The sequence below is a fragment of the Tamandua tetradactyla genome, chromosome 6 (assembly GCF_023851605.1).
Source record: "Tamandua tetradactyla isolate mTamTet1 chromosome 6, mTamTet1.pri, whole genome shotgun sequence".
NCBI lineage: Eukaryota > Metazoa > Chordata > Mammalia > Pilosa > Myrmecophagidae > Tamandua > Tamandua tetradactyla.
The window spans coordinates 65,593,425-65,609,183 of NC_135332.1; the positions used below are offsets into that span (position 1 = coordinate 65,593,425).

General features: G+C 39.9%; 1 protein-coding gene across 10 annotated transcripts in view; it reads left to right on the forward strand.

Annotated features, from left to right (window-relative positions):
- Window positions 1-15,759, forward strand: part of DNAH9 (dynein axonemal heavy chain 9) — a 372,566-nt gene that overhangs the window by 183,619 nt on the left and 173,188 nt on the right. For all 10 annotated transcript variants that reach the window (XM_077166001.1, XM_077166002.1, XM_077166003.1 and 7 more), the window contains 3 exons: window positions 3,523-3,696; window positions 4,786-4,993; window positions 13,960-14,125. In XM_077166001.1, the coding sequence (XP_077022116.1) occupies window positions 3,523-3,696; window positions 4,786-4,993; window positions 13,960-14,125 (548 nt within the window). The remainder of the gene's footprint in view (window positions 1-3,522; window positions 3,697-4,785; window positions 4,994-13,959; window positions 14,126-15,759) is intronic.

Genomic DNA, 15,759 nt, shown 5'->3' on the forward strand with positions numbered 1-15,759 from the left:
TGGTAGGAATGTCGACTTGACATAGTTTGGGATAAACGGCATCCTATTTCATAACCCTTCATATATTCCCAGATTTTTTTTCTTACTTATTTCCCTTCAAATAAAAGATATTCTATCTAGAAGCTAAACAGTGAAATTTATGTCAGCCAGTCTTTACAACTGAGAATTGCAAGCTACCAGACAATATCACATAGTGGTTAAGAACATAGACTCTGGAGATAGAGTGCCTGGGTTTGAATTATAACTCTGCCACTTATTAGCTGAGGGACCTTGGGCAAATTATTTAACTCTCTGTGCTTTACTTTCCCCATGTGTACAAAAGATGTGAAGATGATGATAGTGCACCCAGTTTCTAGAACAGTTGTAAGTATTGAGCAAATATATATGCTAGTCTAGTTGTCTTACATGAACACATGTATTGGCACACATACATGCTTATTATGAATATTATCCTAACATAAATACTTAAAATATTCAGTTTTGTAGCAGGTATGTGGAGCCTTCCCACAACAGGGGATCAAACCAAACTGCAGTTATTGGAGAGCTTTAATTTAGTCTTTCTGGTTGGGTTGGTCGAGGGACTTTTTCAAGAGAGAGGTAAAAAGTTTTAGCCTCCCAGGGCAAAACCATATTCTAGGAATCCAAAATGGAGATGAGCCAGGACAGCAATAATTCACAATCTCTTGCCCATTTTCACAGGCCCTGGTTGTAACATCCACCCTGTCTCCCATCACTGCCTAACGTGTTCTTTGGTGCTCAAAATTCGGAAAGCAGCTCTTACAGCTTCTTAGGAGCTCAGATCCAGATACTGGGGATAGAGATGGGGGGCATGGGGAATCTCCTAAGGACAGGAAGATGCCTGGCCTGGGAACTTGACTTTGGAGAATTTCATGAAGTCTGTTCTGAAGTCACTGGAGCTTCTCCTTGGATTGTTTCTTTGACAGCTTTACATTTTTCCCTTTGAGGTAAAGATTGCTTTCCATCAAATGCAGTGTCTGACATTTCCACTGCTGAAATGTCAGAGAGCAACTACTGAGTTTCTCTCCCATGTTGGTGACGAGCAGGCAGTGGGGGATCAAAATGAAGATACTTGATCAATTTTTCTATTCCTGTACAGAAATATCTAAATCCACCCAACTCTTTTTAAAAGCCCAAGAGAAAGCCTCCCCTCCAGGTTTCCTGGGCCAGAGTACTTGTAGCCATAGGTGGCCATGTTGACCCATGGGGAAAGGAGAAAGCTTTTACCAGCAGGGAATGTCCAAAACCCATCCACAGCCTGCATTAAAGCTAAACACCAAAAATAGTGCTGTAAATTGAAAAGTAGGGATTTGGTCAAAATACTCACATCAGGAACACCAGTCTTGATTATATTTAAAAAGCTGTCATTAAAGCAGAGCAGAAACACAAAATGGAGTCCATAGCTAAGGAGAATGCCCAATTAAAAAAAAATGGTCCTGGCTAAATACTTTGCAGTTATAACAGGGAATTACTATCAGAATCATATGGTAGAAAGAGCAGTGGATTGGGAGGCCAAAAACCTGGGAACCACTTCCAATTCTGCCGTATGCTTCTTTCTGAGCTTTTGTCTTTTCATGTATAAAATAGGAATCATTTTAACTTGCTGGCATATCTTAGAGTTTTGCAAAGATCAAATGGGGTGAAATTGCATTCTAAACTCTACTACTGTATGTCAGTTGAGCCTTACTCTCATCAAAGCTAAGAGCCAGGGAAGAAAGCAGAGAATTTTCATAATCCAAAGAAGAGGGGACATCAGAGGGGTTTGTCAACTGGTGTCCATTGCTAAAGCGATGCCCGTAGAGAAGAAGTGAGAAGTCAATTGGACTGGCTAGCAGAGATGACCATGTCCTCACAGTGTCCAGTTACAGCAGAAGGTAAGGTCAAGTGCCAGTTCACAGATGGGTGAAAATGCAGGCATGACCCAAGCAGTAGCCTGATTGAGAGACTGATCATATAGCAGGAGGTAGAATTGGGCATGATGAAAGGACACCCACCCAAGCTCATTCTTTCTAGAGGTGGCCCTCTGCTCCAACTGTCCATATGAACATGGTTTTAATAAAGTCAGAAGTCTTCAATAATTTGATCCATGATTTTAAAATGATGATTTTTCTAAAGTTTTTTATTAGAAAGAACAATACTGAAGAGTAATAGCATCCCTTAATCTGAATGCAAATCGGAAGAACAGCAAACAAATCTGTCCTTAACTGGGGGCCCTGGCCTAATTTCCATTCTCATCTTAAAGCAAAATAATTCAATACTACATATTTAATAGCAAAATGAGGAGTGTCATTTCTGCAGAGTCCAGATTCATCACCATGTGCCCAGCTCCTGGTCTGTCCTGCCTTTGAAGTCTGTCCTTGCCGTGCCCTTCAAGAACAGTTCCTTAAAGTCTCGATTTGGGTCTCTTCCCTTTTAAGGATTTTCCTAGGTCCATGTGTACAAAGGGTGATTTTTCTCTCCCATAGGGTTGCCAATAGCAGTGGGCATGTTTTGGAGAGTGTATGTATGTGTGACTGTGTATGTGAGAGATGGTACATTATGAGGATGTGAACATGTATGTATATGTGTGCACGTGTAAGAGAGAGTACATATGAGTGCATTTGAGTGTGTGAGTGTGTTTCTGTTTTGTCCCTAATAAGACAGTTTGCACACACTGGGTGCACAGCCCTACTGCTAAGGGACCAGTAGTCTAGTATGTATACATGTACATTATGCACCTCTACACATTTCTCCTTCAGAAAGACGTCTCACTTTGTGTCCCTCTACTGCTCCTAGATTTTAGAATGTTAAAATGTGAAGGAACTTTGAAAATCTATTCTAGAATCCTCATTTCACTGGTGAGGAAACTGAGGCACAGAAAGAAGTGATGTGTATGTATGCTTAGGAACCTGGCTTCCCTGCTGGGGTTTCTCTCCTTCAAGCACATTGCACCCCTGTGTCAGCAGGCATTTTCACCCCTTTACTCCACCCATCCCTAAACGGCTCATGGAAATTGCTGTGTCTCTGGAACCTATGGAGGATGGAGGTTGGTTTATCTGTAGGACCACACTTGCCCATGGGCTCCCTTTGTTCTCCAAGTTCCTGCACCACCTCTCCTCTCCAGCCCCTACACCCTGTGCAGGCCTCCCTCTAACTCCACAGGCCACATGGAAGCTCAGCCATGTTGTCAAGCAAGGCTCCTGGCCATGTTCCAGAGCCACAGCTGCCTGGCTGCCTAGCTGCCCAAAGTGGGTCCTGAGGTAGGAGGGGTTTGGGGATGGGGAATGAGGGGTTGACATCTAGGGAGAATTTCCTGATGTCTATTCTGCAGTCCTTGGAGCTTTCCCAAGGACTGCTTCCTTGACAGCTTTACAATGCAGAGCCTTATAGGGACTGATCCTCGGGTGAGCATTGTCCTTCCTGCAGGAGCTGGTCCATCCAGCAGGAGCACTTGTGCTCCTGGGCCTGGACCCCCTGCCTGCTGTCTATTTGGCCTTCTGACCTTTGACACACTTTGTTTTGCAGCTTGTGGACTACCGGGCAGAGTTCAGCAAGTGGTGGCTGACCGAGTTCAAGACAGTCAAGTTTCCTTCCCAAGGCACTATTTTTGACTACTACATAGACCCGGAGACCAAGAAATTTGAGCCTTGGTCCAAACTAATACCCAAGTTTGAATTTGACCCAGAGATGCCTTTGCAGGTGAGTGTGGCTGAGTGTGCTGAGGACAAGAAATTGCCCCCAACAATCTGCAGCAGCTCTACCAACAGTCCAGTATCAGTGTCCAAATGTTTTGGCCCTCCTAGGGACTAGCAGTCCCCCATCTGCACATCTTTTTGAGCTAATTGTAGTTTTAATGAACTCATAAGATCCTCCAAAGACTAGGAAACTTGGTACTAGTTCAGGCAGACATCCTTGAGGAACGGGGTAGAATTAGCAAGAAGATTCCGAAATACACTATCCAAAAGAACTGAAAGCAGGGACTTAGATATATGTACACCAGTGTTCACAATATTATTCAAAAGTGCCAAAAGAAGGAAACAACCCAAGTGCCCATCTATAGATGAGTGGATATACAAAATGTGGTATATACATACGCTGGAATGTTATTCAGCTATAAAAGGAAAAACGTTCTGATACATGCGACAACATGGATGAACTCTGAAAAAATCATGTTGAGAGAAATAAGTCAGATATAAAAAGACAGATATTATATGAGTTCATGTATATGAAATACTTAGAAGGAGCAAATTTCATATGGACAGATAGTAGATTAGATGTTACCGGGGGCTGGGTGGGGGAGGGAAACGAGGAGTTACAGCTCAGTTGATACAGGGTTTCTGTTTGAGGCGGTGAAAAAGTTGGAATAATGAAAGGTGGTGATGGTAGACAGTATTGTGAATATAATTAATACTTCCAAATTGTATACTCGAAAGTGGTTAAAATGGGAAATTTTGAGTTGCATTATGTTATTACAATAAAAGTTTTTAAAAAAATACCTTAGAGGAGCCACAGGGGGATAAGCAGATAGAGGAAAGGGATGTTCTCTACTAAACTTCTGGGTATTCCATTCTCTGGAAGCCCCGAGAATGAGTTTATAGGATGAACTCACTGGTTAGAGTAATAATGTCCCATAGTTTCTCCTGCTATATATATTAAGGAAGACAGTTCCGATGAAGGTGGGTCGATACATGGTGACAGAATTCCCTCTTCTGAAATGATCTGGAACATTTTGTGATGCATCTATTTCTCCAACAAGCTCCTGACACAATTGCCATGTTCCAATTCCAGGCTTGTTTGGTGCACACCAGTGAGACCATCCGAGTATGCTACTTCATGGAGCGGCTTATGGAGCAACGACGGCCTGTCATGTTGGTGGGGACAGCTGGCACGGGCAAGTCTGTCCTAGTGGGAGCAAAGCTGGCCAGCCTCGATCCAGAGGAATGCCTGGTGAAAAACGTGCCATTCAACTACTACACCACATCATTAATGCTGCAGGGTGAGGGGCAGGAGGGAGGCGAGGTGTCTGGGTGGCCACGTCACCTGCCACGGGGCTGCAACTGGGTGTCTGGCCCTGCTTGGCCTGACTACCTCTACCTCCACCCTCTAGAACTGTGCATTTCCTCTCGTGTGTCCTTTCTCACCGCCCCCCCCCCCACTCCTTTTTTTCCACAATATCCCTTAGCACTGCCTTCTTCTCCCATCCTTTCTCTCCACACACCTCCCTGATCTGTACTCCAGGGCACATTGTTCCACACAGCAGTTCAGTGCCTTGATGTCAAAGGCAATTGAAAACTTATTGAAAGGTTTGCACAGGCTTGTGGACTTTGGGCCCTGGAAATTTCTCTAGAAACTCTGACTACAATATAATAATAACCATCATCATCATCATCATCTCGTATTATCAAACAGTCAGCAGGTATGTGTCAGATGCTAACTGTCTTAGTTTGTCAGGACTGCTCTAGTAAAAGCCACAGACTTGTTGAATTAAATAACAGGAATTTACTGTCATAGTTTTGGAGGCTAGAAGTCCAAAATCAACATGTCAGCAGGCCATACTTTCTCTGAAGTCTGTAGCATTATGCTGGTGGCTTATCAGCAATCCATAACTCAATCTCTGCCCCTCATTGCTGTCTTCTCATTGCTACCGCTGTTTATGTCCAAATTTCCCCTGCTCATAAGGACTCCAGTCATATAGGATTAAGGCCCACCCTGATTCAGCTTGACCTCATCTTAATAGGATCTTCAAAGATCCCATTTAAAAATGAGTTCACAACTATAGGCAGGGTGTTAGGACTTGAACATGTCTCTGTGGGGGGCATGGTTCATTCTACCACAAGGGTAACCCAAAGTCCAATAGTAGCAAGCATGCAATAAGACTTATACCTTTAACTCTGAAAAATGTATTCCCTTCCTTGGAGCCTACTCCCTCTCACTTTAGTCACACCCCTAAAATCTAGGTTATTTGACCTCCTAACCCAAAACACTCTAGAATCAGCAAAATGGCAAGAGAAAGGGTGCCACCAAGCATTGGAAAAGTGAGATTCAGAAATCTGATATTAAAGAGGGAAATAAAAAAACTTGAAAAGAAGATATATGAACTCAGAAGACAACTGCTCTATTATCATTTAGAGAAGAGGCAAATTATCCCACTCACTGCCCATGAGCCCATTGCTATTTTTTTTCAGCCCAGTGTCCTAATAAGGTAGTATACCCAGAAAGATGTGCAAAAATGTGCCTGTAATGCAAAAGTGAGAGATAGCCTAATTATCCATCATTGTATCCATATGGGAAAATATTATGCAGCCATTACAAAGCATGAGGAAATTTTATATGTACTGAACTGGATCCTTTTCCAAAGTTTTGTTGACTGAGAAGAGCAAGACATAGAATAGTGCATAGAGCATGCTCTGAATTGTGCTTTGTTTGAAAGGAGATATGTGAAAATGTACTCTCTTATGTGGCACACACACACATATCTATGCTTATATATATATGCTTAGAATATCTTCAGAAGGATACACAAGAAACTGGTCACAGCAGTTACCTTTGGCACAGGGAACCAGATGCTGAGAGTAGGATGGAGAATTGTTTAAACTTAAAAAAAAATTATTAATTATTTCAAACATGCAGGAAAGTACAGAAAATAAGATAACAGATGCCTATGTACCCAACACCCAGATTTAATAGATGCTAAAATTTTGTCATTTTGCCATGAATCTTAGCATTGTAAGTACAGCTCACCCACCACCCCATCCCTTCCTCCATCCTGCTTTGTGTTAACTAGAGTATTAATGTTGATGTGTATCATTTCAAGTTGATACTCTAGATACATATATGCATCCATAAAAACATAGTGTCATTGTATGATATATGACTTTAAATTTCAAATATGTGATATTGTACCATAGCTTCCTCATCACTGTTATACTTTTAGTTTGTTTTGATATATTCAGACCTAACTCATTCATTTCCACTGCTGCAAAGAATTACAAGGTGTGACTAAATCACAGCTCATTTATTCATTTTCCTACTGAATGACAGCATAATTTTTTTTCATTTCTCCTTTTTTAAAAAGCTTTGTTGAATTATAATTGACATAAACTAAACTAAACTGCACACATTTAAAGTGCACAATTTGATAAATTTTGAAATATCTACACATCCATGAAACTGTCACCACAATTGAAATACAGATATGCCCATCACTTCCAAAAGTTTCTTCCTGTCCCTTTGTAATCCCTCTTCTCATCACTCCCCACCCTTGCCCACCCCAGGCAAACACTGATCTGCTTTGTGTCACTATCAATTAGTTTGCATCTTCTAGAATTTTATGTAATGGAATCATACAATATATAGTCCTTTTTATCTGACTTCTCTCATTCAGCATGATTTTGCGATTCCTCCATGTTGTTGAATATATCAATACTTTTTTTTTCATTCCTGAGTGCTAAGATAAAATATGTAAAACACTTAGATTGAATCCTAGCATACAATAAAGGCTCAGTAAGTGGAAGCTATTATTATAATATTAATAAAATCCTTCTCAAACTTAAAAATCTATAAATATTACAAACTTCAAATCCTCAACTTCCAAACGAAAGGAACACAAACAAACCTCTTTTCCTTGAAAGAGGAATTTAACATAAACCATGCTAAAGCAAAAAATAATGTTTGATGAAGAAATGTTCCAGCCATCAAATGGGCAATAACGTCTCTCAGCAGGTCAATGCATAGAGATATCCAACAGTACATTTTGCAGGTTATTCATCCTGAGAGCCCTCAAATGCTGTTTTTCTCAAAATCAGGTGTTCTTTTATAGAGGAGACAGATGCTTGATAATATCTGCATCTCTTCTGTATTTCATTACATTCATCTCTATAGTCTTCTATTACAAACTTTTCTAAGCACCAATTTAAGACTCCTTTTAAATACAAATGGGGGTTGTAGCTTCAAGCATTCATACAGCCCACCAGTGTGGAGAATATTTATTTAATGTTTACAGTGTGCCAAACATTGTGCTGTAGGCTTTAGTTCGTATAATCCTCCCAACCCTGTGAGACACTTTATCAGTAATGCTTTTGGCTGCAAGTAAAGCAGACAATCTCTAGTGTGTAAACAGAGAGGGATTTTTTTTTTTTATCACACAACAAGAAGTTTGGAAGTAGGCAGTTGATAATGCTGGTTCAATGGTCCAATGATATTGATGCTAAAATAGCTACCATTCTATTAGCTGTTCCCTCATGGTGGCAGAATGGCTGCTGCCCCATCACCTCTGCATTCCAAATGGAAAAAAAGATAAAAGGGAGGGGCAGTGCCCATGTCAAGAAATGATAGCTCTCCAGAAACTCCATGGACCTCTGCCTGCCTCATATCATTGAGAACTATATGTCACATGGTCATTCAGCTGAAAAGTAACTAAAGAGAAGGTTGGAAATAGTGTCTAGCACAGATCATATAATTGTCCCCATTTTTACAAAATGAGAAAACAAGCCTTAGAGAGTTAAGTGACATACCTTCAAAGTCACACAGTGACTTAATAGCAGAGCTGCCTAATTTATTCAAGCTAAATAGTGGCCTTCTATTTTTATAAGATTAAATTAATTTCCATAATGGAATGTCAGCTTTGCTTCTCTTTCTCTGGTATATAGAGCACATACATATCTTTCCCTTTGATGATAAATAAAACAGGCCCTTCAGTCAGTCATTGGAAAATTCAGGCTTCAACTGACTTCAACTCTCCACTACCTTCACCAGCTCTGGTTTAATAACACTGGTATCTCACGTTGAGAGAGGCAGAGGTCTGTGCTCATTCCCCATTCCTCCATGTGTTCCTAAACTCTTCAAGCCCAATTGCATTGCTCTGATTCTCTTCACTGAGTTTCAATTTAATGCTCTACCCTTGGGTTTTGTTGAGGGTTACCATCATAGAAAATAATTTCAAGTTATTTTTATACATTCTTTAAAAACCTCATTTGAAGACCATGTCCATTTTGTAGCCTGATATACCTTTTGTAAGTATGCAAGATTTATGCCTTCAAGAATTTAATGCTTGGAAAAGGTTTCCATACAAAAGAAGAGATGGGTTTGCACCACTAATCTTGGATAACATCATTACTGTAATTATACATAAATTTAGGTCTGAGCTTTTAAGCAAGCAGTTCATAAATGGAAATGTGAAATAAATTTATATTTAATTGTAATTACTGTGCCATCCTAGGTTACTGGTGCAAAAAAGTTTCTTCTCCTGTATAATTTTGGAATCCCTTTTAGTTTTTAGTTTAATTGGTCTTTTTTATGTCTATTCAAATACCTTAAGCCTCTTTTTGTTGTTTTTGTAAATTTAAGTACAATAAACACAAAGTGCAGTGACCTATAGATAGGATAGTTTGGAAAAAGAAAAAAAGAAACAAAGAACTAAGTTAAAGTATCAATGTACTCATAGTTACAGTGGTAAGGGCGAGGGCCAAAGGTTGGATTCTTCCCAATCCTGAAGCTCTTGCCATATCTGACTGCAATTTCAATTATTCATGCAACAAACACTTGAATACTTAATTACACTAATTTAATAGGAGTTCAGGTGTTAGAGGCTTCATATAAAGTGAATCATGAACTTCATAATAAAGTGTTCATTAAAAACTTAGGACTGGATAGGACCCTAAAGGATCTAATCAAACTCTCAACCTCAGAGGACCGTGGGGTTCAGGCTGTACCTATAGACAGTTTTCTTCCACTTACCTTAATTAGTCCTCTGAAAAGGAGATGACACGAACCAAAGTTAAATCATCAAGATGTGTCATATAGTGGGCAAACCATTCTGTCTGGAATGGTGGGTGTTACAAAGTATAAGGAAATTGGGAAAAACACGTTTCTGACAACAGAAAAAATGTTTTATAAGTGATGGCACATACAAAATATAGAACCCAATGCAGCAATTAAATTCATGTTTTAGAATCATATGAAGAGATTTAAATATTAAATGAAGCTTAAAATATGCAAGCAGTATATTCAGTATAATTCTGATTTTGTAAAGGAAAAATCATGTGTGCAAAGAGAGCAAATAATAAAAAAGAGACTAGGCTGCAATGAAATGCACTAAATTATTGAAAGGGGTGGTTACTGTTAGGTGATAGAATAATGAGAGATTTCACTTTCATCACTATGATTTTCCATGCTTTTTAATGTTTCTATAGTAAATATATAGTATATTTATAATCATGCCACATATGTTATTTTTTGAAGACTAAATTCAAAGCCCTTACAATACAAATGAAAAGTCTAAAGCACCTGAAAAATTCACTAACATGAAAGGAAAATAGTTCAAGCACAGGTACACGAGTCATGTCACAGTGCAAAATAAGACTTGCTTAATTGCTAATAATCTGTCAAAAATATGGTGCAGGTGTTGAGTTAACCCAACTGGGATTTTTCAAGGATAGAAGCCAGGTCATAGAAATATGTAAGAAGTAGTTTGCAGTAGAGGGTTTGTGAGGCTCTGTAGTCAGATAGACCTGGGTTACAACCCTTCCTGTGCCATTCACTGACTGTGTGACCTGGGACAAAGTCTTTCAATTTCTTTAAGCTTCAGCTTTCTCGTTTGTTAAGAGGAAAAGAAGTAGGTGATGGTAACAGATGGTGGTAATGGTAGCACAATATTGCAAACATAATTAACAACACTGTATTATAAATTCGAATTTGTTTAAAAGAGAAAACTTTTGTAGATATGTTACTAGAATAAAAACTAAAATAAATCCATGGAATCCATGCACAGTACAGTTAATCCTACGTTAAACCATGGATTAACCATGGTAATAGTATTATTATGAAAATGTGTTTTCATCAAAAGCAAATGTATCACACCAACACAAGGTGTTAATAATAGGGATGTATATGAGAACCCTATATTTTATCCATGATTTTTCTGTAACCCTTCAACTTATCTAATAAGAGAGAGAGAGAGAAAGAAGGAGGAAAGGAAGGAGGGAGGGAGGGAGGAAGAGAGAGAGAGAAGAAGAAGAAGTAGGAGAAGGGGGAGGAGGAGAAAAGAAAGAAAGAGAGAGAGAGAGAGAAAAAAGAAAAGAGGTGATATCGAGCATATCAAGTACTCAGTACAGAGCCAGATCCTAGTGGTGTTCCATGGATGAATGAACAAATTGCTTTAAAGCTCAGAGGCTGGAGAATTCACTGGGACCAGAATAATCAGGAACATGCCCAGAGAGGGGCTGGAATATGAGTGCTTGGAAGGAACACTGGAATCAGCATCACCTGGATTTTAATTTGCAGCAAGGCATTTAACCTGCTTAGCCTCTATTTCCTTAATATAAAATGAGGATAATATGTATTTTTTCTTTTCCTGTCTCATGGACTTAATTATAAGAATAAAATTCATTTGTTCAGTCTTAGTTTTAATATAAGCATCCTTCATATGCTAGGTAATGCTTTAAGTGCTGGGATTACATTGAACAAAACAATTCCTGGCCTCGTGGAGTTCGTATTCTAATGAGGAAGAGATGAGATAATACACAAGATAAATAAGTAAAATATATACGATATTAGGGTGGCAGTAAGTGTGGTGGAAAAAAAATGAAATAGGGACAGGAAATAAAGGGTGGGGTGGGGATTTTAATTTTAGATACAGTGCCAGAAAAGGCCTTACTAAGAAAATTACATTTGAATAAATAAATGTTTGATAGATGTAAAGGAGCAAACCATGGTAAAGTTCGGGACAAGAATATCCCAGGCAAAGGAAATAGCCAGAGCAAAGGTCCTGAGGGAGAGTGCTTAGGGTGCCAGAAGGAAGGTGGCTAGAGCAGGGGGAGCAAAGTGGTGTTGGAGGGTGAGAGATCAGTAGGATAGAAAATCAGAGGTGCAAGTTTTGTGGCAGTAACCAAACTGGCTTTTGCGTCAAGTGAGATAGAACTCCACTGGAGGGTTTTAAGCTTTACAAGGATACTTGTATTATGTAACTCCTGCTTTCAAGAATACTTGTGTCTGCTTTATCAAAGGGAGGCTGGGGTGACAGCCAGGAGACCGCTGGGGAAGTAAAGCTGAAGGACAGTAATGGTAGCAATAAAGGCAGAGAGAAGTGGTCAGAGTCTAGATATATTTTGAAATGAGAAAAATGGGAAAACCACTTTGAAAAGTGTTTGCACTTTGGGTGTAAGATGGCAGCAAAATGGTGCAGGGGGAAATGACATGAATGTGAATTAAAACACATACCCCTGGTAGGAAGCTATGTTGCTCCATGTGCTCTCAGACAAAACCCCAAGCCGTTCCATTTGGGGCTCAAGAAGAAGTGGCACAAATGAATTCTGGACCTGGATATAGACTTGACTCCTGGGTAAGCTTGTGACAATGCAGAATTCAGAAATGAGAGGAAAGGGTCACTTCTTTATGTCTCATTGGTTTAGACTCTTCAACGTCAACACTTTTGCAGAAACTTAAATCCACTTCTACTTCTCCAGTTCTGTCTTGAAATGGAGGAACTTCTCTTTATTCCATCCTAGATGGACCATGGAGCATTGCTTGGTATAAGAAGGACTCAAAAACGTACCTGCTATTACTTGGGAGTCCTTGCTTTCTTTGGGGAACCTAATATCACCTATTTGAGATAATCTAGTGCACTCCAAGGCCCACTTCTTGCTAACTGACATGCTTTTCTCTTCAACAATCATTTAGAAGCATAAAGAGTTTAATCAACCCAAATTACTGGGTATGCTTAATTTCAGGGTTGATTTGAATATCACTGCCTGAGAGGAGGAAAAGTAAGTCTTCCTAAGGAGAGAATTTCCTATGAGAAGAGCTGTTGTCAAAAGCATGTCCTTGGCAGCCCATTAATTATATTTCATTTTGACAGATCTTGTATAGTTGTTATATCTTTAGGGGAGAAGAAGGTGTTGGGTGATTAATTGGTTGATAGTGTATGTTAATTGGATGCTAATTAAATTTAAATTTAATTCCTATTTGAAACACTTAATTTAAGTCAGGACCAGAAAATTAGAATATTCAAGCCTTCTTGAAAGAACTTGTCTTTCTATCTGTCACCTTCACATGTCTATTGACACTTTTTTCCTTGTTTACAAACTTGTTTTTCAGGAGAAGAAATCAGATGGTTCTTAGTGCTTCCAGCTGTAATAGGAAATGTGGGTTTTGCAATACATAAATATTTAATTGCTTTATTGATAAAAAAATACATATATCTCCACTCTATTACTTAAGTTTGTTCTAAACAAGTCTTATCAGGCTGGAAAACTGTGCTGTTTGATTCCTTCTCTCTGACTTGATAATTGAAGAAACAAGTCCAGAAGAGTGTCTCATTCTCAATCCCCAGAATGGGCCGAAATGCTTTGACGGGTAGAAAATCCAAAGGTAGGGAAGGTAGCCATTCATGATGCTGGAAACATCTGGGAAATTCTCTGAGGCTGTTGTCTCCCCCACCCCACACAAGCGCACCCCTCTCCCCCGAAAACCCATGAGGTTAGCACTCCAAGAGCACTGTGGCACAGTAATCAATAATTCCTCTGGAACCGCCAAGGGAAGGAAGGAACCTCTCTCTAGCCCTGGAATGGGAGCCACAGCATTCGAAAGGACAGGTCTAACCAGGATCTATTTATTTGTATAAAATGGGACAATAATACCACCCTCACAATGCTATTATAAGGATTAAACCAGATAATAAATGTTTGTAAAAACCTAGCACCGTGCACATCTTCTGTACTGCCTGGTCAGTACTGTCACCATTACTGCCTTGTGATTTCACCTTCTGGTCCTGTAGAATGCCTGGATCTAGTGGCTAATGCTGTTGTTGTTGATGATGATGGTATAGGGGTGAGTGTAGTGTGTGTATGTGTCTGTGTGTGAACAGATGCACAAGAACACCTTGGTTTGTTCTTAACATCTGAGCTGTCTCAGTGCTGGCATCTAAGCTTTGAACCTCTTTCTCTCACTAACTGGCTCTCTCCTCAGCTGTCCTGGAGAAGCCTCTAGAAAAGAAAGCTGGCAGAAACTATGGCCCCCCAGGCAACAAGAAGCTTATCTATTTCATTGATGACATGAACATGCCTGAGGTGGATGCCTATGGGACCGTGCAACCCCACACCATCATCAGGCAGTACCTGGACTATGGCCACTGGTAAGAGCAAGCCCAAAAATGAACTGGGGTCAGTGGGGCAAAGCCAAAGGCAGGGCTGAAGGTCAGTCACAATTCTGTGGGACAGGGGTTGGAGTTCAAACATTATGGAGCTGAGCTCCGTGATAAGGATCCCCATGATAAACCACATACCTTGTGGAATTTTCTGTTCTCTGAAGAGCTCCTTCAGACAGGGGCACTAATGTCCACACACAAAAATTTTGCCCAGAGAAGGTGCTGAGTTCTCAACTAAGGGGAAAAAACCTACTATTTTCTTGAGGACTCATCTCAAAAGATGCCTTCTCCAAAAGCCTTCTCTAAACTCCCTAAGAAGTCACAAGCAACCACCACCAGAACCAGCACCACCACCACCCATAGCCCCTCAGCATTGAGAGGGTACTTCATTGATAACATATAATACCCTGTGTAATATGCATGGGTCTGCAGGCAGGGGAGACCCAGTAGCCTTTGCCTCATAAAGAGAAGCTCGCACAGTCTCGTATATCTTGCATTAGTATAGTTTTTAACAGCAAAAGGTCTGAACTTGCCAGAAAAGAAAAGCAAGTCAATGATTTGAAGCAACTTTGGCTCACCTTTCTAACTCACACTGAGTCAGCTGCTGAGAAAAGTAGGAAGTAGGATGAGGAAATTCAAAGAGAATTATAGTCATGAGGGTAACTTGAATTACTTTTCATTCATTCCTAAAGTCTTTATCAGATGTCTGCCATATACAACTAGGCACAATCTCCACACCAGTATTTGAGCATCTGAATTATACTGGAAAAAACAACTAACTAGTTTTTCTTTTGATTCTAGGTCACCATAAACCTTAAAAGGGAAGGTGAAACTTCCTGGCAATTCTACCATTTTTCTTTAGTCTGTCTACATTTTCACTCACAAAAATGTCTATTTCATGCCCCCTCCTCTTTGCTCAAACTTCCCACCCCACCTCATCTGATGGCCTTGACTTCAGAGAGAACACATGTGCCACATCTATACAAATTACATGCACTCGTGTGCATCCTTTTCTTTGCTCTCCTGTTGCATCTTACTAGGGCGTAACCATCCACCAGCATCTTAAGTGTACTCTCTTGCACCTCCTGAAAGCCTCCTCAGTTAGTCTCCCTCCCTCCTGATTGGCTCCTTCACATCAACATTAAAACTTGCAAATATTTTCCAATGTGTTAGAAAGAAATTACTTTCTAGTTACTGCCCTGTCTCTCTTCTCTGTCACAAAATTAATGTTTCCTCTTTTTCATTAACCACTCATTCCTCGGTTCACTATAATTTGGATTCTATCCCCTCCACTTTACTGAACTGTTCTTATTAAATTACCAACTGTATCATTGTTGCTAGATCCAATGGACTCTTTTTGGGCTACTGTTTTTCTTATTTTTTTTTTCATTTGGAAATAACTGGCTTTCTTTAGCTTCTAGGGTACCACACTCTAATTTTTCTCCTACCTCTTAGTCCATCTTTGTGGACCCTTCTCCTTGTGTCATGTCTGTAGATACTGGGTTCATCAGGATTTAGTCTTAGGCACTTGTCACTTCTCAATCTCTGTTAGTTTCCTAGATTTTAACACCCAAAACACATAAAAGATAGAACACACCTGCCTGTATCAAGGGCTTACAACA